This window comes from Rhinatrema bivittatum, chromosome 1, assembly GCF_901001135.1.
Source record: "Rhinatrema bivittatum chromosome 1, aRhiBiv1.1, whole genome shotgun sequence".
Classification (NCBI taxonomy): domain Eukaryota; kingdom Metazoa; phylum Chordata; class Amphibia; order Gymnophiona; family Rhinatrematidae; genus Rhinatrema; species Rhinatrema bivittatum.
Genome location: NC_042615.1, coordinates 738616736 through 738641739, shown reverse-complemented (window position 1 = coordinate 738641739; position 25004 = coordinate 738616736). Strand labels below are relative to the sequence as shown.

General features: G+C 46.2%; 1 protein-coding gene across 4 annotated transcripts in view; it reads left to right on the top strand.

Annotated features, from left to right (window-relative positions):
• NNT (nicotinamide nucleotide transhydrogenase) overlaps positions 1–25004 on the top strand; it is a 404867-nt gene that overhangs the window by 243996 nt on the left and 135867 nt on the right. For all 4 annotated transcript variants that reach the window (XM_029577710.1, XM_029577726.1, XM_029577728.1 and 1 more), the window contains exons 15-17: positions 18290–18523; positions 20121–20281; positions 20974–21153. In XM_029577710.1, coding sequence (XP_029433570.1) covers positions 18290–18523; positions 20121–20281; positions 20974–21153 — 575 coding nt within the window. The remainder of the gene's footprint in view (positions 1–18289; positions 18524–20120; positions 20282–20973; positions 21154–25004) is intronic.

Below are 25004 nucleotides of genomic sequence, written 5' to 3'. Positions count from 1 at the left end.
ACGCACTCCTCGGGGGTTCAGAAGGTCTCTAAGGGGAACGTGGGCACCGCTGCCATTTTGCCCTCGGCCCCCGCGGTGTCCGGGCCTATCTGGGAGGGATCCAGGGACTCTCCCCCCTCTCTTTCTCCGCAAAGACTCGCGACCAGACCAGTCTCTCCTGAAGGGACCGCAGGGCGGGGGAGGGGTCAGGATACGGACTCAGACTCCGAGGAGTCAGGCACCTCGTTCTCATCGGATTTTATCCTGGCCATGCATAGGGCCTTTAAGGCCCGCAAGGCCCTTAAAAGGCGCCCAGCTCCGCAGGAGCCCCGGGGGACCCCCCCCCCAGCGGAACCCACGGTACGCCCACGGACGGAGGACATCCCGGGCCCTTCTAAGGCTAAACGGCCACTGCGGGCCGTCCCACCCAGGGATGACATCGTCACGTCGGACACCTCAGAGGACCTGGAGGATCAGGAGGCCCCGCCCCCAAGGGGGGCAGAGGGGGATGGTACGCCCGCGCAGGGGAAGGCGCGGCAGGGGCAGGCTTCGGAGGGCGATGACCTGAGGGTGATTCGCCTCTTCCGCAGGGACGAGTTGGCCCCCCTCATTCCCGCCATCTTGGGGGAACTGGGGATACTGGATCCCCCGGGGGAGTCCCGGGGTGGCTCTTGTTGGGCCTGAGTGGTCCCCCCACTACCTTCCCGTTTCATTTCTCCTCCACGGATCTGCTCTATAGAGAGTGGGATACCCCGGACCTGGGTTTGAAGGTCACGAAGGCCATGGACAAACTATATCCCTTACCGGAAGAAGCTTTGGAGGTGCTGAGGGTGCCAAAGGTGGATGCATTGGTCTCGGCGGTGACGAAGCAGACGACCATTCCGGTCACGGGTACCACGGCGCTGAAGGATCCTCAGGATCGGAAGTTGGAGATCCAGTTGAAGAAGAAATTTGAAGTCTCAGCCCTGGGGGCTTGAGCGGCTATCTGCAGTAATTTCGCGCTGAGGGCCGGACTCCGTTGGGTTCAACAGCTCATGGCCAACGAGGGCCTCTCGGAGGAAGAAGCCAGACAGGCCAGGTGGCTTGAGGCGGTAGTGGCTTATAGTGTGGATGCCCTACATGACCTCCTCAGAACCTCGGCCCAGTCCATGGTGTCCGCTGTCTCGGCCAGACGTCTCCTGTGGTTGAGGAATTGGGCAGCGGACGGCGCCTCCAAGTCTCGTCTGGGCTCTCTCCCCTTCAAGGGCCGGCTATTGTTCGGTAAGGAACTGGATGACATGATTCAGCTGGTGGGCGAGAAGCGAGGGTACCGACTGCCGGAGGACAGGGCACGCTCCAAGGAATCCTACTCTTCTCGCTCCCGGTATTCGAACAGCCGGAAACCCCAGCCTTCCCGCTCTGGCTCTTTGGCTTCTCCCTCCTTTCGGTCTGGCGGCAGTAGACAGCAGCCTCAGTCCTTTCGTGGGAGAAGTTTTGGCAGACCCGCTTCCTCCTCTTCCGTGCCGAGCGGTAAGTCGGGCCAATGATGTCCGGCCGGTCCATCCTTCGGTTCCACAGATAGGGGGCAGGCTGTCCCTATTTTACGAAGCTTGGACCACAATCACGACTGACCAGTGGGTTCTTTCCGTGATAAAACACGGCTACGCTTTAGATTTTGCTTGCCTTCCCCGACCAAGGTTTTTCCCCTCTCCTTGCGGTCACCCGGACAAGAGACTGGCGGTCCTTCAGACGTTGCTCCAGTTAGAAGAATTTGGGGCCATCGTTCCAGTCCCGGTCTCAGAGCAACGAAGAGGACACTACTCCATATATTTCGTCATGCCAAAGAAAGAAGGCTCCTCCTGTCCCATTCTCGATCTCAAGGAGGTCAATTGTCTCTGGAACCTGTGGTTTCGCATGGAGACCCTGAGATCCGTGATCGCATCCGTGCGCCCAGGGGAGTTCCTGGCGTCCCTGGACCTCACAGAGGCCTACCTGCACATCTGGATTAGGAAGGAACATCAGGAATATCTCCGGGTCTGCGTGCTGGGGAAGCACTATCAGTTCCAAGCGTTGCGTTTCGGGCTTGCGACGGCCCCCAGGACATTCACCAAGATTCTGGTGGTGGTAGCGGCCCACCTACGTCGGGAGGGCCTCTTCGTCCACCCATACCTGGACGATTGGTTGATCCATGCCAAGTCAGAGGAGCTCTGTTGGGCCGCAGTTCAACGAGTCCTGCACCTTTTGCACTCCCTCGGCTGGGTGGTCAACACGGCCAAGAGTCATCTCCAACCCTCACAATCTCTGGAATTTTTGGGAGCGTTATTCAACACACGTCAAGGCAGGGTCTTCCTCTCCCTGGACCACTGTCGCAAGTTACAAGGTCAGGTCCAGGCCTTTCGGCAGATGCGACCTCCTCCGGCCTGGGACTACTTACAATTGATTGGCTCCATGACCTCGACGCTGGAATTGGTTCCATGGGCTTTTGCGCACATGCGTCCGTTGCAGTCGGCATTACTCTCCTGTTGGAGCCCACTCTCAGAGCAGTTCGAACTGCCGTTACCCCTGACAGCGGTAGCGCGCTCCATCCTGCAGTGGTGGCTACGGAAGGGCAAGCTTCTTCAAGGAGTCTCGCTGGTGGCCCCGGAGTGGACAGTGGTCACTACAGACGCGAGTCTCTTCGGTTGGGGAGCGGTCTGTCTGCCGCACTCGGTGCAGGGACGCTGGTCCGTGACAGAGTCATGCTGGTCGATCAATCATCTGGAGACCAGGGCGGTGCGTCTGGCATTACGGGCGTTCCTTCCTCTGGTCTCGGGGCGGTCGGTCAGAATCCTGTCGGACAATGCGACCACGGTGGCCTATATCAATCGGCAAGGGGGAACCCGGAGCTGCCCAGTGGCCATGGAGGCTCGTCTACTAATCCAGTGGGCGGAGAGGCATCTTCTCCACATTGCCGCGTCCCACATCGCAGGGGTGGACAACATTCAGGCGGATTTTCTGAGCCGTCACCAACTCGACCCTGGCGAGTGGGAACTGGCGGAAGTCGCGTTTCAGCTCATCTGCGCCAGATGGGGGAGGCCGGCCATGAATCTGATGGCGACTTTTCGGAATGCCAAGGCTCTGCGCTTCTTTGCCCGCTGCAGAGAACCAGGGGCGGATGGGGTGGACGCCCTGGCGCTTCCCTGGCCAACGTCGATCCTCTTTTACGTCTTCCTGCCGTGGCCCCTCATAGGCAAAGTTCTGCGTCGCATAGAAAATCATCCCACAGAAGTGATCCTGGTGGCCTCGGAGTGGCCACGAAGGCCATGGTTCACAGACCTAGTCAACCTGTCCGCGGAAGCGCCTCTCCAGCTCCCGCCATTGCCGAATCTTCTACATCAGGGTCCCGTCTGTTTCGACCAGGCGGATCACTTTTGTCTAACGGCATGGCTTTTGAAAGAAACCGGCTGAAACGGAAAGGTTACTCAGATGCGGTTGTGGCCATCCCTGCTGCGTTCCCGCAAGGTGTCGACGTCTCTGTCCTACATGCGAGTCTGGAAGGTCTTTGAATCTTGGTGTGTCGCCAGGTCGCTCTGTCCGACCCAGGCTACCATTCCCGATATTTTGTCTTTTCTGCAGGATGGTCTGGCAAAGGGTCTGAACCAGGCAATCCTGGTTCCTCTGTGAGATACGGAGTAGTAGTTCCATCTTTAAGAATTACTCCTGTGTGTCTCCCCATACGTTAGTAAAGTCGTCTTTTTATAGATGATCTTTTTTATAGATAAGTCGTCTTTTTTATAGACAGTCTCAATCCCCGAAGTGCTTGAATCTATGGGAGGATCACTTACCACGTGTCTTGTGTCCAAATAAGACAAACTAAAATCTAAGTACCCTGTTCCCCCCTCCCACCTTGAGGCCCAGTTGAGGCCCACGTGCCTGCTGCTCACTGTCTATCTTCTGTTAGTTCTTTGTCCTGTTGGCTTTTCATCCTCAGGGGGAATTGGAACATTCCAGTTTCACTGGGCCCCTGAAGTCGAAACAGTATCCTGTGAGAACGTAACCTCGTCCATATGCTCCATGTAACCTCATGACCCTCCATCATATTTGAACAGCTCCAAATGCAGTCCAGATGTCTCCCAGAGCCTCTCCAAGCTAGGGTCAATTTGAGGTTCTCATGGCCAGAATTTCAGATACCCAGACTCCTTTGCGGCTTGGCCTAAGCCAGAATCTCTGTGTTGATTTCAAACTTCAGGCACACACATATCACTAGGGGAGAAAATCTCTTGGATAATAGGGTCAAGAAAACAGTGGTTTGGTATTAAGGCCATTGCACACCTTCTCCAATGCTTCAGACCAGCCATCCAGAGCCAGGGGGCTTGAAGTGGGACACTGAAAAGAGAGGAGATTATTCCCAACACACTCTTTTCCTTATAAGAAACAGAGTCCTTTCTGTCTCCTTGGGCAACAAAGGAGTCAAAAGCCAAAACCCTGGCAATACCTAGCATGAAGCTTTAACTGGTTCAGAGAGAACATAGCTCAGATTCTAGTATCAGTTTTAGGGAACTTTCCAGTTAAGGGGAAGTTGAAGTTTTTAGTGAACTTGTGGTCCAGAGTAGCCTCAAACACTGGGGTTTTCAACATAATCAGAAGAGGAGAGTAAATCTGGGGGATACTTCTTCAAATTGACCACCAGTATGCACTTGGGTAGCCTCTTAGCATTCGGTAGTACCACAAGAGTTTTCCTCTCTTTTAGAGGCGCATGGAGTCAAACCTGGCTCACCAGCTGTAATAAGCATGGGATTCTGCTCTAGGTATTTCCTGATCCCCAGCATGTATGGGAAATTGAACCCATCCTAGACCCGAGGATGAGCATCCTGATTATCATTTGTAGCAGGGAAGCATCACCTCCAATATCTTGTGCTGCATTTTGGCCTTTGTCAACTCTCTGTGTGTGAACAAAATGCCTTGCAGTGGTGCCTATGCACCTACACAAGTTGGAGGTGTAGGTTTTCCTTACCTGGATGATTGCTAGGTCAAGAGCACATTTCAAGAAGGGTGCACAAAATTAATAAACAAAACTATCCCGGTTTTGGATTTGCTAGTATTTATCCAAACTGAGCCCATCTCAAGTGGATTTATAGGAAATCTGCTAGATGCATCTCAGGCGAAAGCTTTCTACTGCAAGAAAGAATTAAACATTGATATGTGCTGCTGAGAGGATAAGAACAAGCCATGATAAGGTTATTGGTCCTTATGGCTTTGACTGTATGCATTAATGCTATGGCATGTTTTCACGGTCAAAGAATCCAATGGATCCTAAGATTTCAGTGTATTCCAGTCACTAGGCATCTTCGGGACAGCATCTGCATCACCCAGCCTTTGTGGAACTCTCTGCCCTGGTGGCTGATTCATTCCATATTCCTCTGGTATAAATTGTTCTAACCACAGATTTATCCATCCTGGGTTGGAGGTACTCCTATAGAGGGGATCCACCCATTTACACTTTTCTGCTCAGGCAGAGTTTCATCAGATATTCCTCGAGCTAAGGGCGGCAAGGTATTTATTTAACTAATTTCTAGTCCAACGATTGACAAATCTTGGCAGATTACAACGAGCATACACAGTTTTACAAATAACCATCAAACAAAACAATAAAACAAAACACAAAATGTCTGTCCCGCTTTTTAAAGATGTTTTTGTGAGACCATTGGTTCACTATAAGCAGACAACTACCCCTGATGAAGCTGCAGCTCCGCAGCGAAACACCAGCCGCTGTCGGGTCGATTACATTAGGCTGATAAAGTCAGAGGATTCTTGTAAACAGCGTTAAGGCTTTTTCACCATAGAGTTATACTGTACTGTAAATCCTCGATGGAACATCTGGGACAGACATAGAAATAGAAATCTAACTTAATAGGTTGGTCATACCAAGAGAGTTGGATGACACAACACTTGTTGGATAACACTTAAAAAATCAATCCGTGTTTGATACAATAATATACAGCCGCCTAGCCGCAAATGATGTGCAGACCAGACGGTTCATGTCAAAGAGATTGAACACGTCGACAGGCTTGCTGATGTGGCGCTTATAAAATTAATTAAATTTATTACATTGGTTCAAGCTGCACTATACATTATCCTTAGGAGCCTTTTGTTTTTTACCGAGTTGGATTACAGGTCCTAATTGTGCTCTTTGTTTGGAGAAACTCATAAAATATATCATATCATATAATATTTCAAAAGCCTATCTATAAAGTTCAGCCTTCAATAGCTTTCTAAACTACTTCAAATCATCAATCAGGCATAATTCTAATGGAAAAGCATTCCACAATATTGAGCCTAAGACAGAAAAAGATCTCTAGCGCATTTCATTTAAACGTAACATCTTGATCGCTGGGATTGGTAACAGATTTTGATTTAAGGATCTTAATTTTTGCTTGGGAACATGATTTTGTAAAAGATTTGACAAATAGCTTGGTACATCATTCTTCATTTACTTATATACTAATGCAATAATTTTAAACTGGATTTGATACTCAATAGGTAACCAGTGGAGTTCTTTCAAAAATAGACGAATAGGATCACGATAATGACAACGGACTCAAACGAGCTGCAGAATTCTGTAAAACCGGCAAAGCTTGCAGACGACTACTAAACAAATAATGAATTACAGTAATCTATAGTACTAATCACAAAGGCATGAACAAGCGATCTAAAATCGATCTGATTCAAGACAAATTTCAAATGCCTTAAGAGACGTAATTTATACGGTAGTAACCAATTTTGAAAATGTTGACGAAATGACAGGCGGTTGTCAAAGATGATGCCCAAATTTCGAAGTGACTTTTTGAAAGGGACAATAACATCAAACAGTTTCAAAGATGTAAGATTGTGGGATTGTTCTTAATTCCACTACAATAACCTGTACTTCACAATAAGCACACAAGATATGCCATACTTGGTCAGACCAAGGGTCCTTCGAGCCCAGTATCCTGTCTCTAACAGTGGCCAGTCCACGTCACAAGTACCTTGCAAGTACCCAAACATTAAATAGATCCCATGCCACCAATGCTGGCAACAAGCAGCGGCCATTTCCCACTGATTGATAGCAGTTTATGGACTTGAATCTCTTCTGCTATGATTTAAAATCTGTCACATGATGCATGCTTTGTATTGAAATTTCCATGTGAGGCTGACACAAGGAAGTTCTTCTATGCAACTCAAATGGATAATTCTAGAACCAACATCTTTAATTTTAAAGATAATGATGTATGGGTTGTTGCTTCCTACATTAGTCACATTATTGATATAAATGAAGATACTCTCTTGTACCAGGTGTTCTCTATGGACAGCAGAACAAAAGCTACATGAGTGATGGCATCAGATGGCACCATGCCAAACACAAAAAAAACCCCTCTCTCCCAAAGCTCAGCACCCAACAATCCCACTGAGCATGCGCAGGATCTCCTGTGCCCAAGTTGACGTGTGAATATCTCAATCCTTTCAAGCTAGCTTCAACTATTTGGGGAGATGGGTGGGATTGTGTGTCTGTTTGTTCTGCTGTCCATGGTGTGCTTTGAAGGTTTCAGGGTTCAATAAGGCAACAAATTTGTCCTCGCCCAAGTAGACACTCAGATAGCTATGTTCTACGTCGAAATGAGATCATACCTTTTGTGGTAGGAAATTGGCCATATCTCACAGAATGGTCTTCAAAACCACATACTTAGTGGGCAAGATGACTATCCTGATGGACAAATTAGGTTAGGTCTTGGAACCCATTGAATGGCCCCTGAATAGGGGAGTAGTAGACTGGATGCTCCGTGTCATGAACACACTCATGATAACTCTGTTCACATCACCTCTGAACATAAAGGTCCCAAAACTTCTTTACGAGAGAGGAATGTGTGGCAGCTAGCCTCTACTGCCTTCACCCTGGATTGGAATTGGGGCCTTCAGTAAGCATATCCTCCAATTCCTTTGTTTGCAAGAATTTATGGAAATTCAGAAGAGAGAAACTATGATCCTTATAGTTTCATTATTGGCTAAGCCAGATTAGGTTCTTGTTCTTTGGGAGATATCCATCAGGCATCTGTTCATATTGGCGAATTCCCTCATGCTGATCTCTCAGGATTGGAGGCTGCTGTGCCACTCCACACTGGGTAACTGGTTGTCAGCCTGGATGTTGAAATGGTAGCCCTGCAACTTTTTAATCTGGCAATGTGTCTTGTGTTCTTTCGGCTTGCAGGAAGGATTTCATGATGAAATCTGTGGTTTAGAGTGAGGGACTTTTGCTGGATGGTGTGAAGGAAAGGCCTTGGATCTTTTCTCCTGTTTCATACAAAAACTGCTTGAGTATCTTCTGCTTCTCTGAGTTGCATTTGAAAACCAATTTAGTTAGAGTTCATCCCTGTACAATTGGCACTTACCACCTCCACCACCACCACCACCATGTTGAAGATAAATCTATTTCTGTACAGTCTTTAGTTGTCTGTCCTATGTGGGGCTTACTCTAGTTGAAGCCTCCATCAAGCCTCTTGCTGTGTCATGGGACCTCAGCATGGTACTCGCCCAGTTGATGAAAGCTCCTTTTGAACATCTGGATTCTTGTGAGCTAAATTATTTGACCTGGGAGGTCATATATTTGGTGGTAGTCATTTTGGCACATGGGATCAGTGAGCCTCAGGTCCTAGTAATTTATCCACTTTATATAAACGTTTTCACAGTATAATGGTTCTATGCATTCTTCCTGTGTTTGTGTTGGAGTCCATAAAGGTGAATGGATGTTGCAATTATTAGGTTGCAAGGGAATTATAACTGCCTGTTTGGAGTGGACTGAAGCCCTCTGATCTGCCTTCTAACCTTTTTGTTTTGTTTGACACCAATAAGCCTGGAATTGCCAAGGCCAGACACTCTAGTTCTATTTGGCTAGTAGAATCTTTCCTTCTGTTTCACTCAAAGCAGTCCTGAATCTGGTGTGGCATATTAAGACTCACAATATCAGAGCCATGGTGCATAAAGCTGCAGCAAGGAGTTTTCTCCACACATTTAAATCTCACTACTGTTTGGCCAGTCTGTCCATCAGAGTTTGAGGTGTAGATCCTAACTTTATCCCTCCTAGGGCCTATTATTTTGGTTCCAGACTACTAACAATTCCCCTCCCCCCGCCACACACACATTCCCATCACAGAAAACATTAGGATGGCCTATCACCACTAAAAATAGTCTTTCCCATTTGCACTGTTTTGGTTTTGGCTTTTCTCTTTTGTTTGAGGCATCCTATAACTTGGGATTCGCAACATGTGAGGACTGCCATCATGCTTATTCTTGGAGAAAGTAGAGTTACTTATCTGTAATAGGACTTCTCTGAGGAGAGTAGGAAGTTGGTCCTCATAAAACCTTCCTGCCTGCCTTTGGAGTTAGTTTCTCCAAGTCTTGGCTTTATCTTGAATCGAAGGGCTCAGCATGGAATGTGGGGAAATGTCCAGGGCTGCACAGGGCATACTTAAAATTTCTGGCACTTTGAACTCAAAGTTCCATGCAGGGCTACATCTGATGATGCTACCCATATGTGAGGACTGACATCCTGCTGTCCTTGGAGAATCCTGTTACGCATAAGCAACTCCACATTACCATGGCATATGTCTCATCTTTAAAATTTTTTATAAATTATTGTCTAGTCAATTCCCATACTGGATAATAGCAAATGAGAATATATTGCATTCTCTTGCTTCTCCTTGCTGTAGGTTTCCTATAACATCTTGGATCCTTAAACTATTTTTCCTCTCTCTTTTTGCCCCATGAATTCTTCCTGCACAGCTCTCCTTTTCCCACTACTTTTTCTTGCCTTAAAAATGGTTATTTGGTCTGCCACTCAAGGTCCATTGTTTCTCACAATGAGTCAAAGAAGCTTTCACCTTGCTGCTTTTCCTCTCTGTGCCACTCCTCACATTACCCCAAGAATGTCGACAATAGCCTTGTTGCCCCCATTCCATATTGTCACTCTCTCTTTATCCATTGCCTCAGGTAAATAGCAAAATATTCACAAAACATACCAGTAAAACTCTTGAAATGTAAAACCTGTTAAATTACATAAAAGAAACCTGCCACCAGTAAGGAAAAATAATATGGTAAAAAATAAAACGGCTAAAGAAAAAAAAATTATTTTTTAACATCCACATCAGCTGTTTAAATGTAAATATTTATATATAACACACAGTAGATAAATTGGCCTTTAAGGAAAGAGAATAATTACTTTGCAATCGAAACTAATGAGAGCCTCTAAGGAATATGTAAATTGAAATTTTGAAGATCTTTAGTAGTAAGATAGATTAAGCAGGGGGGAGAGAGATCCTGTGAGAAGAAAATTAATTCAAGGAAAATGGGTTTGTGGGCATTGTATGTTCTGTGGACCATGTAGCTTTTGAGAACTCAAATGAAACCCTACAACTATAAATTCACAATACTAGTAAAAGATATTTTAGTAATTCGCTGGTCAGTTATGCAAATCATCAAAGTCCTTTTTTTCATGCCATTTGTATTTCACTTGTAGGAAGATTTTAGCATTTAAAGTTATTGGAAACTTCTGCGTATATGTTTACATCACTGTGAATCTTACTAAATTAGGGCACAGTGGAAGATAAGAGCATTTTGTCTATACATGAAAAGATGTAATGAAGTATCAAAATTGACTGGAAAAAGCAGATTTTTATGATATGAACTTGAAACTCACTTATTGGATTCATAATGGAGGGAATAGCCAGACAAGAAAGCACGAGTATCTACTTGGGATGAAGTAAAAATTTGTCCAAGAATAGATCTTAATGGCTTTAGCTACCATGGACTTCATTTAAGAACATAAGTCTTGCAATACTGGTTCAGATCAAAGGTCCATCAAGCCCAGTAACCTATTTCCAACAATGGCCAATGCAGGTCACAACTACCTAGCAGAATCCCAAGGGGTAGATAGATTCCAAGCTGTTTATTCCAAGAATAAGCAGTGAATTTCTGCAACTCTACCTTGATAATGATTAATGGACGTTTCCTCCAGGATCTTGTCCAAACCTTTTTGAATGAAGCTATATTAATAGCTTTCTCCGAGGGCAAGCAGGATTGTAGTCCTCACACATGGGTAACATCATCAGATGGAACCTCGACACGGAAAACTTGCCCAGCATGCCCTATACCATGCGTCCTCGTGGGGTCCATCTCTAGTCTCTCTTTCATTGGAGTTGTAAGCATCGTGGTGTGAGTGAGCTCACTTTGGCTTTTTGGTCATAAGAACATTCCATCCTGGGTCAGACCCAAGGGTCCATCAAGCCCAGCATCCTGTCTCCAACAGTGGCCAATCCAGGCCATAAGAACCTGGCAGGTACCCGAAAACTAAGTCTATCCCATGTTACTTTTGCTTGTAATAGCAGTGTCTGTTTTCTAGTCAACTTAATTAATAGCAGGTAATGGACTTCTCCTCCAAGAACTTATCCAATCCTTTTTTAAACCCAGCTACACTAACTGCATTTACCACATCCCCTGGCAACAAATTCCAGAGTTGGATTGTGCGTTGAGTGAAAAAGAACTTTCTCCGATTAGTTTTAAATGTGCCACATGCTAACTTCATGGAGTCTTTTGGAAAACTTCTTTTTTTCTCATGTTTCTCACTTTCCAGAGGTCATTTTCTTTGCCATGTTCGATACCAGGTTCCTCTCAGTGCTTCCACATAGTGTTCCTAGTCAGAGTTTTTGACCCTTCTGGTAAGTTTCTTTTCGCAGTCTATTCCCCTGTGGTGACGATGCTTCGAGCCCACCAGCCATCGCTGCCTGCTGCCTTCGATTTTGATTTTGTGGACCTTTTATTTCATCTCGTCATGGCCATGTTCAGTTTTCGGCAATACTCCCAGTTTCTGAGGACCATGTCCATTACGGACCCTCACAAAATGTGTGTCCTCTACCTGGGGGCATCGCATGATGTCCAGGCTTGCCACTTATGCGCATAAATGATCGCAAAGGGATGTTGTCTTCGGCTCGACAAGATGAAAGAGCTCTTTGGGTCAAAAAAGACAGAGCCATTTGCATTAGCGGCATTGATGGACCATGGAGCCGCACTGATGGACCCCGCGCCATCGACATCGGTGGTTCTGTCAGTGCCATCAGCGGATAGGGGTGCTGGAGACCAATCACCATCCATCTTCTCCAGGCCGAGGACATCGTGTTCCTCGGCACTAGGGAAGGACTGGGTTGAGCATAGAGGGAAGCCGAAGAAGCATTGGCACTGGTCCCCATTGATGCACCAGCTCATGCTGTGATGCCCCCGAAGTGACCCCCGCGGCAAAGAGCACCAGTTCTCCATCGGTGCTGGGGGTCCGTCATGGTCTCCACCAGTCCTGATGCCAGTCACCGATCTATCTCACAGGGCCGAAGAGGATCTGGCTACCCCTCCTTCCTCCCAGAATTGGCATAGTCAACTTTCGAAGAGGAGCCGGAGCAGTGCATCCAGCTGGCGGTGGAACAGGCACTGCGGGGCATTGGTCCTGTGGTACCAATGGCACCAGAGCCAGTACTTTCTGTCCTGGAAACACTGCTGGAGAAGCTCAGTTCACTCATCCGTGCATTACTGACCCAGTTGGCGTCTGTTCTGGGACAGCATCGATGCCCATCAAGGCACCGATGCCTCCCCCTGCCAATACGGTGGTCATTGCCAGTTCATCTGAAGAGGAAGCTCCACCTAGGCCGGCAGAAATGCCAAGGCCTGTACCTCCCCCCAGCCAGCTTTGCCGGTGCCTACACCTCTGGATGAAGGCTGAGTGCCTAGGGCCATATCCCCTGTAGCTTATAGTGAGAATGAGAAATCCCTATGACCCCTGGGGATGATACCTCTGAGTCCTCCAAGGGTTCTGAGGGTCTCCCCTCAGATCCTTCTCTTCCAGAAGAGCAAAGGAAGTCTCTGCCTGAGGACTTAACCTTCACAGGGTTTGTGAGGGTAATGGCGAAAGCTATTCCATTTCATTTACTGATGGAAGAGGATACCAGGCACAAAATGCTTGAGATCCTTCAGTTTGTGGAGCCTTCTAAGGAGGTCGTGGTGGTCCTGGTACATGAGATCTTTAAGGAGCTACTGCCTAGGATATGGGAACACCCCCTCATAGTACCTGCTGTTAATAAGAAGGCTGATGGGATCTATCTTGTCTCCAAGGCTGCCGGATTCGATAAGCGTCTGCTTTCTCACCAGTCGGTGGTGATCGAATTGGCTCTCAAGAGAGCCAAGTGTTCTCTGGCCCATTCCTCAGTGTACCTGGCGAAGAACCCCACTCTTGGGAGGAAAGTGTTTCAGGGGGCAATGCTCATTGCCTGCATTGCTTCCTATCAGCTCTACATGAGCCAGTAGTCATGGGACATCTGGAAGCAGGTGCAGGAGGTGGCCGAGCAGCTGCCTGAACAGCAGCAGGACATCATCATGTCACTGGTGCAAAAGGGTCTGGAACGTGGGAAACATGGGGTCTGAGCGACCTACAATGTTTTCTACAGCAGGAATCAGCGCCCGCAGAATGGCATTGCTTAGGGCCTCTGATCGCTGACCAGAGGCACAGGAATAACTCGCCGATGTGCCATGTACTGAGGAGAATCTCTTTGAAGATAGGGAGAGGGACACTGTGGCCCAGCTCTGAGCCCACCATGAAACCCTCCAACAACTCTCCGCTAGCACTCTGGACCTGACCTCCTCTTCTAGGAGGTCAGCGAGAACGGGGTATGAGAAGTATTTTTTGCCAGAGGAAGTACTATCTTCCAACCTCTCACTCCCGTCAACACCATCAGGGCTCCTGTGGCCGTCCCAGGCAGCAGAGAACCCCCAAGCCCCAGCCGGTGCCTCAGTCAACTCCAGGAATAGGGATTTGACCGGGTTGTAGGGATTGTAGGCCAGTTGCCCTTACCTGGGACATGGACCCCCCCCAGTTGGGGGCAGGCTGCGGTTCTTTGCAAACTAGTGGCCCAGTATAACCTGGGACCCAGAGGGTTCTTTCCATTGTCAAGGATATCAATTGAATCTATTGGGTGTCACGCCAAATTGCCCTCTGTGCCTGTTTTGGGGACCAGTAGCACATCAGGAGGTACTACTAGCGGAGCTCTCCTCCCTCTTAACGGCCAGAGCGGTTGAGCCTGACCCACCAGGACAAAGAGGGCGGGAATTCTACTCCAGGACCTTCCTGATTCTAAAGAGAACAGGAGGACTCCGTCCCATCCTAGACATAAGGGCCCTGAACAAATTTCTAAAAAAAGTTTAAGATAGTTTCCTGGGCACCTTAATCCCCCTTTTACAGAAAGGGGATTAGCTATGTTTCCTTGATCTAAAGGATGCATATGCTCACATTGAGATCTTCCCCAGTCACAGGAAGTATCTTCAATTTTTGGTGGGAAAATAGCACTTCCAGTACCCATTGTTGCCGATCGGGCTAGCGTCAGCCCCATGAGTCTTCACAAAATTCATGGCCATGGTGGTGGCACACATTCGCAGGCTGGGAGTGAATGTTTTCCCATATCTGGATGATTTGCTGGTCAAGGGCAGGGGCTGCCAAGTCCATATGCTTGACCATCTGGGTTTTGGAGTCACTAGGGTTCGTTATCAACCATTCAAAGTCCCAGCTCAGCCTGTCACTTCAGTTGGACTTCATAGGAGCCCTGCTAGATGTTGCTCATGCCAAGGCCTTCCTGCCTCATCAGAGGGCATCACCTTGATGACTATCATGGCAGAGATTCAGCAGAGCCAGCAGGTATCATCTTGGGATATGTTGAGATTGTTGAGCCATATGGCCGCAACTGTCCATTTCACTTTCTTGGCACAATTATACATGCGCAGTGTCCAATGGACCCTGAGATTGCAGTGGTGCCAGGCCACGCATAACCTCCAGGGCTATCCTGGTGGCAGGTACTTTCAAATCTGGAACGGGGGATCTCTTGCAACAGGAAGGTGCCTCGGTTCTGCTCCCTGTATAGGTCAGACAAACCAGCCTCGGATACCCTTGCTCGTCATTGGGGCAAGGGTCTTCTGTACACCTATCCTCCTATTCCCTTAGTGGCGAAGACTCTTTTTAAGCTTCGTGGGGACAAGGGGACTATGATCCTTATAGCCCCTTATTAGCCAAGACAAGTCTGGTTCCACTCCTACAGGAGCTGTCCATCTGGAGACTGATCAGTCTGGGGACTTCCACAGATTTCATCATGCAAGGTCGAGGTTGTTGCTCATAGCCTGGATGTTGAGGTTAATTCTGCAACCACTTGATCTCTCAGAGGATGCGTCTTGAGTCCTGGTGGCTTCTAGAAATCCTTGCACTTGAAAGCTCTACGGACTGAAGTGGAGGAGGTTTTCCATGTGGTGTGAGCAGAAAGCCCTAGATCCATTCTCCTGCCCCCCACAAAAATTGTTTACCTTATACACCTATCAGAAGCTGGCTTAAAAATCAACTCTGTTAGAATTCATCTCAGTGCAGTTAGCGCATACCACCAGGGTGTAGATGGTACACCCATCTCTGTACAGCCTATATTTGTATGATTCATGCGGGGCCTGCTTCAATTGAAGCCTCTGCTAAGGCCTGCTGCTGTGTCTTGGGACCTCAACATAGTGTTAGTTCAGTTGATGAAAGCTCCTTTTGAGCTGCTGCACACCTGTGACCTGAAGAACCTGACCTGGAAAGTCATATTTTTGGTGGCGGTCACCTCAGTGTGCAGGTTCATCAAGCTCCAGGCCTTAGTGTCTTATCCATCTTACACTAAGTTTTATCATGATAGGGTGATCTTGCATATGCACTTTAGACACCTGGTCCACTTTAGCATTTATTGCAACCTCTCTACTGGTATGCCCTATTTTCCCCATTTGCTTAGTATACATCATTCTGAACTTGTGCCTGGCTTTCCCCCCATCTAATTTAAATGCCACACTATTTCCTTTTTAAAGGTTAGTGCCAGGAGCCTGGTTCTACTCTAGTTAAGGTAGAGTCCACCCTTTTGGAAAAGGCCCCCTCCTTTCCCCAAATCAAGCCCAGTTCCTAACAAACCTAAAACCCTCTTCCCTGCACCATTGTCTCATCCATACATTGAGACTTTGGAGCTCTGCCTGCCTCTGGGGTTCTGCACGTGGAACAGCGAGCACTCCTGAGATTGCTACTGTGGAGGTTCTGGATTTCAGTTTTCTACCTAAAACCTTAAATTTGGCTTCTAGAACCTCTTTCCTGCACTTTCCTATGTCTTTGGTACCCACATGTACCAAGATAGCTGGCTTCTCCCCAACACCATCTAAAATCTACCACCTTTGCACTAAGCAGGCAAGTTACCAAGTGATCCTCATGTCCACCAGTCACCCAGCTATCAACCTTGCTAATAATCGAATCACCAAATGGAACAGCCATTGTAACTCTTCCCTCCTGGGCACATGCCCCTGGAGACCTGTCCTTGTGCGAGAGGATGCTACATCACTTTGAGGGCAGATCCTAGTTACAAGATTGTTTCCTGCTTCATCAAAGTGATGCTTTTTTTTTCAGGTGACCTTTCTCTTCCAAGGCAGCACAGGTGCTATCAGATTGGAGGTGGGACTTTTCTACTATGTCCTTGAAGGTCTCCTCTATATACCTCTATCTCCCTTAGTTCTTCTAGATCTGCCACTCTAGCCTCTAGAGATTGGACTTGTTCTCTGAGGGCTAGGAGGTCTTTGCACCTAGTTCACACATACAACCTTTCGCCAGCTGAGAGATAATCATACATGTGGTACTCTGTGTAAAAGACTGGAAAGCTTCCATCTCGCTGATGGACTACTTTCATAATTTTGTTGATTTGTTATCGAGTTAAGGGAGCAGGGATGAAAAGCTAACCTAAAGTACTTTGTCTGTAGATTTAATATTGTTCTGGTAATGACCCTCAAAACACTACAATTTAATCTGCCTGTATCTTCCTAGTTATCCACCTTATTGACTCTTGTTTTGCTTTAAATTTCTACTGTATAAAATTAGTAGCAAGTTACTCCTACCAAACATAATTACCATGTAAAGTTGAAGCATATAAAACCAAATAAAAACAGATAAGGTCTAGTAAATAGATAAGGGTATAGCAAGGTAAACGGATAGAGTATAGTAAGGAGGTTTGAGGTGCTCACGCCCCTTGCCTCTTCTGCTACAAGAGGTGCGGGACCTTTGGAAGCTGGGGCTGTGGAGTTCGAAGCCTGGATCGCTTGCTGTGACCTCTGGAGTCTTCTCCTGGGGGCTGCTGGGAACGGTATGCAGATGAGCATTCTGGTCCTCTTCTGCTGAAGAAACACCACGAGTCACTGTTGTCCATCTGAGCATCTTGTTCAGATAGGTTTTAGTTGTAACTGTGCCCCCGATGCAGTCTAGCACATGAAACATTGGCTGAACTCGCGAATGTATTGATAATTGCTGATTGAGAATTAGTTGCCTTTCCTCTTTTGATTTATCACAGTGCAATTTAAAGTCTGAAAGTAATTGGGGGTACATCATAGAAAAGACCAGTGGTGGTTGTCGAAGGCCATACACAATTATTGGCTTGCTTATACCCCATTTCTAAAGCTTTTGCAAAAATGTTGGTGCCTTTATCTTGTTTATATATCTTGTCTCTGTTTTGTCGGATTAAGCTACGAGTCATATCTAAAACATGTTTTGTTTATACTTTTGCATTAATGGCAAATATTTTCATGTGTCATCTGGCGAGAAGAACTAAAGTTCTAAAGCCCCATTGAACCCAGCATTTGTTTTACATTTTAAATTTGGAATTTATAGCCATTACTGTGCTGATATATGACAATAAAGTTTGAATCTGATTTACATGATTTTTTTTGGGGGGGGGGGGGGGGAGTGAGATGGTGGTGGTGGTGGCTGTCAGTTTCCTCCTGCACCTTTGGGCTTCCAGTTCAGTCAGACCCGGGGTCGGGATCCAATGTGATGAGTCTTTAATTGCTACTACCCAGGGTTTTTGTTTTTTCTGTAACAGACCTCACCAACAGACTTGGCCCAATCCTTGCAGTGGCCATTCAATCATGGGTCCCAGATCTGTCCACTAAATGTTACTATTGAGCAATGACTGGGGCTCCCTTCCACTCAGAATCTGTGAGTGCTGACTCCACAGCATCCCCAATCCTGGCTGACCTGGGGAGTGGAAGACGATCCAGGAATAGAACCCAGGTCCTCCGTGTGAGCTATTTGTATGTTATGTTCAGATCAAAGTCTAAAACAGTTCAGCCTTTTCCTTGACTGCCCTTATGTTGTTCGATTTATAAATTTGCTGCATTTATTGTACAACAATAACTCTGAAAAGTAAGGATGATATATTTTGAGCTGCAGACTTCTTTCTTTGCTACTGAACAGGTCTGACTATTGCCAAACGCATCCAGATTTCCGACTTGCCTCAGCTGGTGGCCGCTTTTCATAGCCTTGTAGGCCTGGCTGCTGTGTTCACCTGTGTAGCAGAGTATATGATCGAGTACCCTCATTTCGCCACTGACCCTGCAGCAAACCTCACCAAGATTGTGGCATACTTGGGTACCTACATTGGCGGTGTAACTTTTAGCGGATCTCTTATCGCTTATGGAAAGTTGCAGGGTGAGTACCAATTGTTTTGGAAATTCTTCTTATGTATTGTAAAATTGTTTTCCAGCTCCTTTATCCATTTTATTTTTCAGCTTTGATGATCTAAACGCATTTTCCTTGTACTGTTGCCTTTCTAAATAATGGAAGCAAGAGGGACCTTGGAGAATTTGACCACAAATGGCTATTTACTTAAAATTTGGCAGTGGAAGGATTAAAATGTTTATCAATCCCACAAGGATCTCTTAGTTTGGACTTGTGGTAGATTTATAGATTGCTGCAAAAAAAAGTGAGTGGCATGCAACCTTATTCACAAAGGTGCATTAAGCGTTAGCACACTGAAATAGGGCTGCTAGTGAATTAGCCCCACTGGAAATTACGGGGCCTGCTATAAATAACACTCATTTTGACATGTTAATGCTTAACTCATCTTTGTGAATGGGGCCATGGAGACCAGATTCTCCTTGTAATATTCTGATGGATGTTCCCTTCCATTTTTTTTTTGTGTGTGAAATTAACCGCAGTAAGTCATGTAATCAACTCTGGAACTGCTCCAAACACTGTAAACTTACTGCTAACAGGAAGTAGGAGGAATCTTGATTGTGTAAAAGAACCTAGAAATGAAAAAACTCATCTGAATCCTGTTCTATAAGCTACTATTGTAAAGAAGGGAGGGATGATGTAAGGAAGCCCGCATCTATGCTGCCCAAATCAAAAGATGGCTTTAAAAATAGTATTAAACAGACCAGGCATTTTAGAGGGAAGTCTGTTATGCTGAGCTTTAAGGTATCAGTGGACACCTGATGTCATTCTAAATCTGTGCCTTAGGTCCAAATGCATAGCACTGTACAATATAACTTTGATAGACACAAACTGTTCCCCCAGAGGCTTTATAATGTAGCTTGTCTCTTGTCTAAGCTCCGACAGAGCGAGTCAAGGAGATGGGATTTCAGAACCCACAAGGTTCTAATTTTAGCTACAAGGGTATGCTGCAAAATTTCAACAGTTTATTTTCACTGATTTATATCCCGCCATTACCAGACTCTGTGCTAAGTGGGTTACAATGTTTGCAGTTAACTTGTTTATTAGTTAATTTGTCTTGACGGGCATTTCATCATCTTTACCTTTTTACATCTTTGTAGTTTTCCTACCAAAAATGTGAGCTTTTATTAAACATTACAGTTTGAGTTGTGGATTAAAACAAAACAAAGCAGACAGTCAAAAAATATATGGAAATATTCTTAATAAATCATAACATATATTGCCAGCATTTTGGTTCCCAAACAAGAACTGTCGTCAGAGTAAATGTGTGTGTATCAGCTTATTCTGGTAAAGGTTTAGGAAATGAAGAGTCTGCATTGTAAAGTGCATATGATTTATTAATTTTTTTAAACTTAATTTAAGATTGCCTAGTTCGTATGCTTTATTAATATTTTACAGTAATTTTTGTGGCTTTTAGCAGTTAGTAGGGCACCCACCTGCAAAAGTTTATGAATTGTGAATATTGGGGTAAGGAGGAGTTTTAAAGAATTGTTTGTTTTTTATTTGTATTTTTATCCTTTTAGCAGCTGAACCAAATTTGAGTACTGACATGTGCTCTGTTGGGTTCCAGGTATTCTCAATTCTGCACCTCTCCTGCTGCCGGGCAGGCATTACCTGAATGTAGGTTTGCTGTCAGCCAGTATAGGTGGAATGGTTCCTTATATGATTGATCCTAGTTACACAATGGGACTCACCTGCTTGGGCTCTGTCTCTGCTCTCTCTGCTGTTATGGTAAGTTAGATATGTAATTGCGATTTTTAAAAAATCTGAATTCAGAGTGCTTTATACTGAGCCCTTTTTTAATGTAGATCAGGTTTTCTTTGACTGTGAATTTAGATTTGACAGTTACTGGTAAATTAGGCTGTTATGGGGCATAGGTGTTTAAAATGCACTCCTTGGTTTTTATTTTATTTTAATTATTTTTTTTTTTATAAGGGCAAGTGCGTTCCCTTGTGATTTATGCTTCTAATCATTCAGAAGAAGAATTCATAATCTGATATGGACATTTCTTAATTTTATTTTGTTTTAAATCTGTTTATTAATAATAGAAAATGAAGACAAATATTGCATACAGTGTATCTCATGTATGCCAAGTTTTATGGTACACGCTAGGCATGTGCATTCATTGCTCTGTTTCATTCGTTTCAGTGGGATGTGCATGTCTGACAAATGGATAGTGGGCATTCAGAAATGAATGGTGTGCATGTATATATTCGGTGCATATATACACGCACACCATTCGTTTTTGCGTGCCCACTATCTGTTCGTCATATATGCATGCACTGCCAGAACGAATCAAACAAATGGAGCAATCAATGCACATCCCTAGTACACACCAGTAGTTTCTTACAAGACTTGTATATTTTCATACCTTTGAACCTAGTATGCTAGCTGTCCTGAAACTGCTTTGTTTGCATCCTCAGGGAGTGACTCTGACAGCTGCCATCGGTGGTGCTGATATGCCTGTGGTTATCACGGTTTTGAACAGCTACTCTGGATGGGCATTATGCGCTGAGGGCTTCCTGCTCAACAATAACTTGCTTACCATTGTTGGTGCTCTTATTGGCTCCTCTGGAGCTATTCTCTCTTACATCATGTGCGTGGTAAGATTTCCAAATACATTTATCCTTTTTTAAAATGACAAAAACAATGTGAAAAATGTTTGATATATAGATGGGTTTGCACAGTATAAATAAGTGTTCAATAAAAAGAGTCCTGGTTGCATACTCAACAGCATTCAAGAGGAAAACTTTACCAATGATTTTAAATGTCTCACCAAAGATAGGGTTGCAGATATCTTAAGACATAAAAGGGGTATATCTACTGATAAGGTTATTGTGTCATTCCACTTGTAATCTAAGGGCACGATTTTCAAAGTGCTTTAAACAAAATGCTGTTTCATGTGCATAAATCACCCTTTGAAAATTAACCTGTGGGTTCTGCTGGTAAAAATATGCATGAAAGCCAGTTTTGTGTGTACTTTTCCCCACATTTGAAGTTAACGTTTTAGGGGGGAGGGGGCAGTGGAGTTAGTGCAGGGAAAGGATTTACATGTATAGTTTTGATTTTTGGAATTATGCATGTAAATTTATGTGCCTAAAGTTATACCCAAAATAACGTTACTTTTAGTAAACCTTCACAGTTAAAATAAGCAATAAAAAGTTCCACTATTATATTACAGGGTAAAAGAAAATATGTTCTTGATAAGTGAAACAAAAACAGGATTAAACATTATGCAAAACTTCTTTAGAATGTATTTCTTTGTTTGGAGGACCTCTGTTAGACAAGATAAGGCTTTACACTGAACCAGCTAGAATGAAGAGGCATGAAAGGAGTTTTATATGTATTTACACAAGAGTTACGGACATCAGGACCTGCAGATCATTGTGAAGATCAGGGATCTTTTTCTGCTATAGACTTAGGGAAGGCAACTTTCAAAGCTATCTGCTTGGATAAATTGGCCTTTCTAAAAACTGCCCTCATGCAGGGGCCTGTTTACTTAGCTGCATTAAAAAGCTTAATTTCCTAGCGTGTAGCAGATGGACTCAGGACCAATGGGTATAGTGTACTCCTGATAGCAGTTGAAAACAGATCAGATTTCAATCTGACATCAGCCCTAGCACATATACCCCTGCAGGAAGTGCAGCTCTTCAGTATTTTCCATCTCCATAGCAGTTAGGGACTCTATGCACGCTCGCACAGCGTTAGAGTACCGTATTTTCCGGCGTATAAGACGACTGGGCGTATAAGACGACCCCCAACTTTTCCAGTTAAAATATAGAGTTTGGGATATACTCGCCGTATAAGACTACCCTTCTGTGTCACTACATAACCATACTGTATGTGGTACCCAGTATACAACAACCAGCCAATCACGGCAAGTGATGTACCTTACCGGCGATTGGCTGGTTGTTGTATACAAATCCTGCTTGGATTGGTCAGCTGTCCCTGCCTGCCCAGCCCTCCCTGTCTCCAAGACTATCAGAGCAGTAACTCATCCCTCTGGCCCACCCTTGTATCCTATTACCGGTACCTCCTTCCCTGCCTCTCAGATCTCGCTCCTGAGGACTGCAGTGAAGCGGCGCAGACGTGCATGTGCGAGATCTGAGAGGCAGAGAAGGAGGTACCGGTAATAGAGATGTGAATCGGAACCGGAATCGGTTCTGATTCCGGTTCCGATTCACATCGTGTTTTTTTTTTCGTCCGGCCCGATCGTGTTTTTTTTTTTATCGGCTGCGCCCGAGCCGATAAACAAAAAACCCACCCTGACCCTTTAAAACTAATCCCTCAGCTTCCCCCACCCTCTTGACCCCCCCAAGACCTGCCAAATTAATTAAATACAACCCCCCACCCTCCTGACCCCTCCAAAACCTGCCAAATTAATTAAATACAACCCCCCACCCTCCTGACCCCTCCAAAACCTGCCAAATTAATTAAATACAACCCCCCCACCCTCCTGACCCCTCCACAAGATCTGCCAAATGAATTAAATACAACCCCCCACCCTCCTGACCCCTCCACAAGATCTGCCAAATTAGTTTTCTACAACCCCCCCCACCCTCCTGACCCCTCCAAGACCTGCCAAAAGTCCCTGGTGGTCCAGCGGGGGTCCAGGAGCGATCTCCTGGACTTGGGCCGTCGGCTGCCAGCAATCAAAATGGCGCCGATGGCCCTTTGCCCTTACTATGTCACAGGAGCTACGGCTGCCATTGGTCCACCCCAGTGACATAGTAAGGGCAAAGGGCCGTCGGCGCCATTTTGATTGCTGGCAGCCGACGGCCCAAGTCCAGGAGATCGCTCCCAGACCGCTCCTGGACCCCCACTGGACCACCAGGGACTTTTGGCAGGTCTTCGGGTGGGGAGGTCAGGAGGGTGGGGGGTTGTAGTACATTAATTTGGCAGGTCTGGGGGGGGGGTCAGGAGGGTGGGGGGTTTTGTTAGATTTTTATTTTTTTTTATATTCTCTCCATAAGACGCAGACATTTACCCCCCCACTTTTGGGGGAAAAAGTGTCTCTTATGGAGCGAAAAATACGGTAATTATTCGCCCTATAAGACGACCCCCGACTTTTGAGAAGATTTTCAGGGGTTAAAAACTCTTCTTATACGCCAGAAAATACGGTAATTTCACCAAAGAAAACCAAAAGAATAAGAAGAAATCTTACCTCCACAGATAAGCCCCGCTCTCCTGCGGTGACACTCATTGGGTCCCTCCCCCAGTTGAGAATTCCCGAGGTGATTTCCGCAATCCCTCGGAGGTAAGCCTTGGTCCGGCCCCGACCCTAGGCGGGGACTTAGTCCCCGACATTGGGAGAGGCTGAGAGGCAGCAGGTGCAACCTCGAGTGCGGCGGTGAAGGTATTTTCCCTCTCCCCCCGCAGCCGGAGACCATCTGGAATGAGACCGGGAAGCACCAAGACAAGGTAAGGTAGAAATCTAATTAAAAATCTCCGGTCCCCGAAGCTCGAGGAGTCGCACAGGTCACCAGCCGGTTAGACCCCGGTTAGATCCGAGCGTCCTTCCACGTCGAGACCCTCCGAGGTGGTCACCATATTGTCCATGTGGTCGATGTCACCATTTTGATCTGTTCGGCGATCCGTGCGCACAAATACAACGTCGCGCGCACAAGTCCCATCAATTAACATTGATTACAAACTATGTTACCGAACCTTATGGCACCTGTGTAAACTGACAAATGTTAGTATCATTAATTTTATGTGCCTTACTGTAAACCGTTGTGACGGTCCCCACCGCACGACGGTATAGAAAAGATTTAAAATAAATAAGCAAGTACCATGCGCACAGATGACGCACGTAGCCTCGCGCTTACTGTGCCGGGCGCACAACTCGATCTGTGCGCACAACAGCGCGCACATCTCCCTGAGTGTGCAACAAACCTACACGCACAACTCTGACACACCAGAGCGCACAACTATATTTTACGTGCACAAGCCATGGTACCACCGGAAAAGAAACTCAAGGCTCAGGGCCTTTGCCCAGCATGCCACATTAGAGCTGCACAGCATGAGGAGGCCACGGCCCTGTGTATACAGTACAAAGAGGCCCTAGGGGATCCAACTCATGGCCCTCCCCAGCCGGTATCGGGTTCCAGCCCCTCGAACAGTACGCCAGACCTAGCATTGCACAGCGGGACCCCCCCTCAAATGGGGCTCCCCAGGGACACGGCGCCCCTTAGTCTAGACCCAGCATCAATCTCCTGGGTGGAATTCTTCAAAGGTCTGCATACCTTCATCCACATGCAACCGGGGCCTCCTATAATACAGCCACAAGCTCCACCAGAGCTTGTGGCTGTATTATAGGAGGGCTTCTGGACAGTGATCTCACTGTCCAGAAGCCCTACCTTTGGAGACATGGACAACTCTGAGGATTCAGAACTCCTGGAAGAAGGGGAACTCTCTCCGGGGACGCTTCTTCACCAAGGACAAGCTTCCAGAC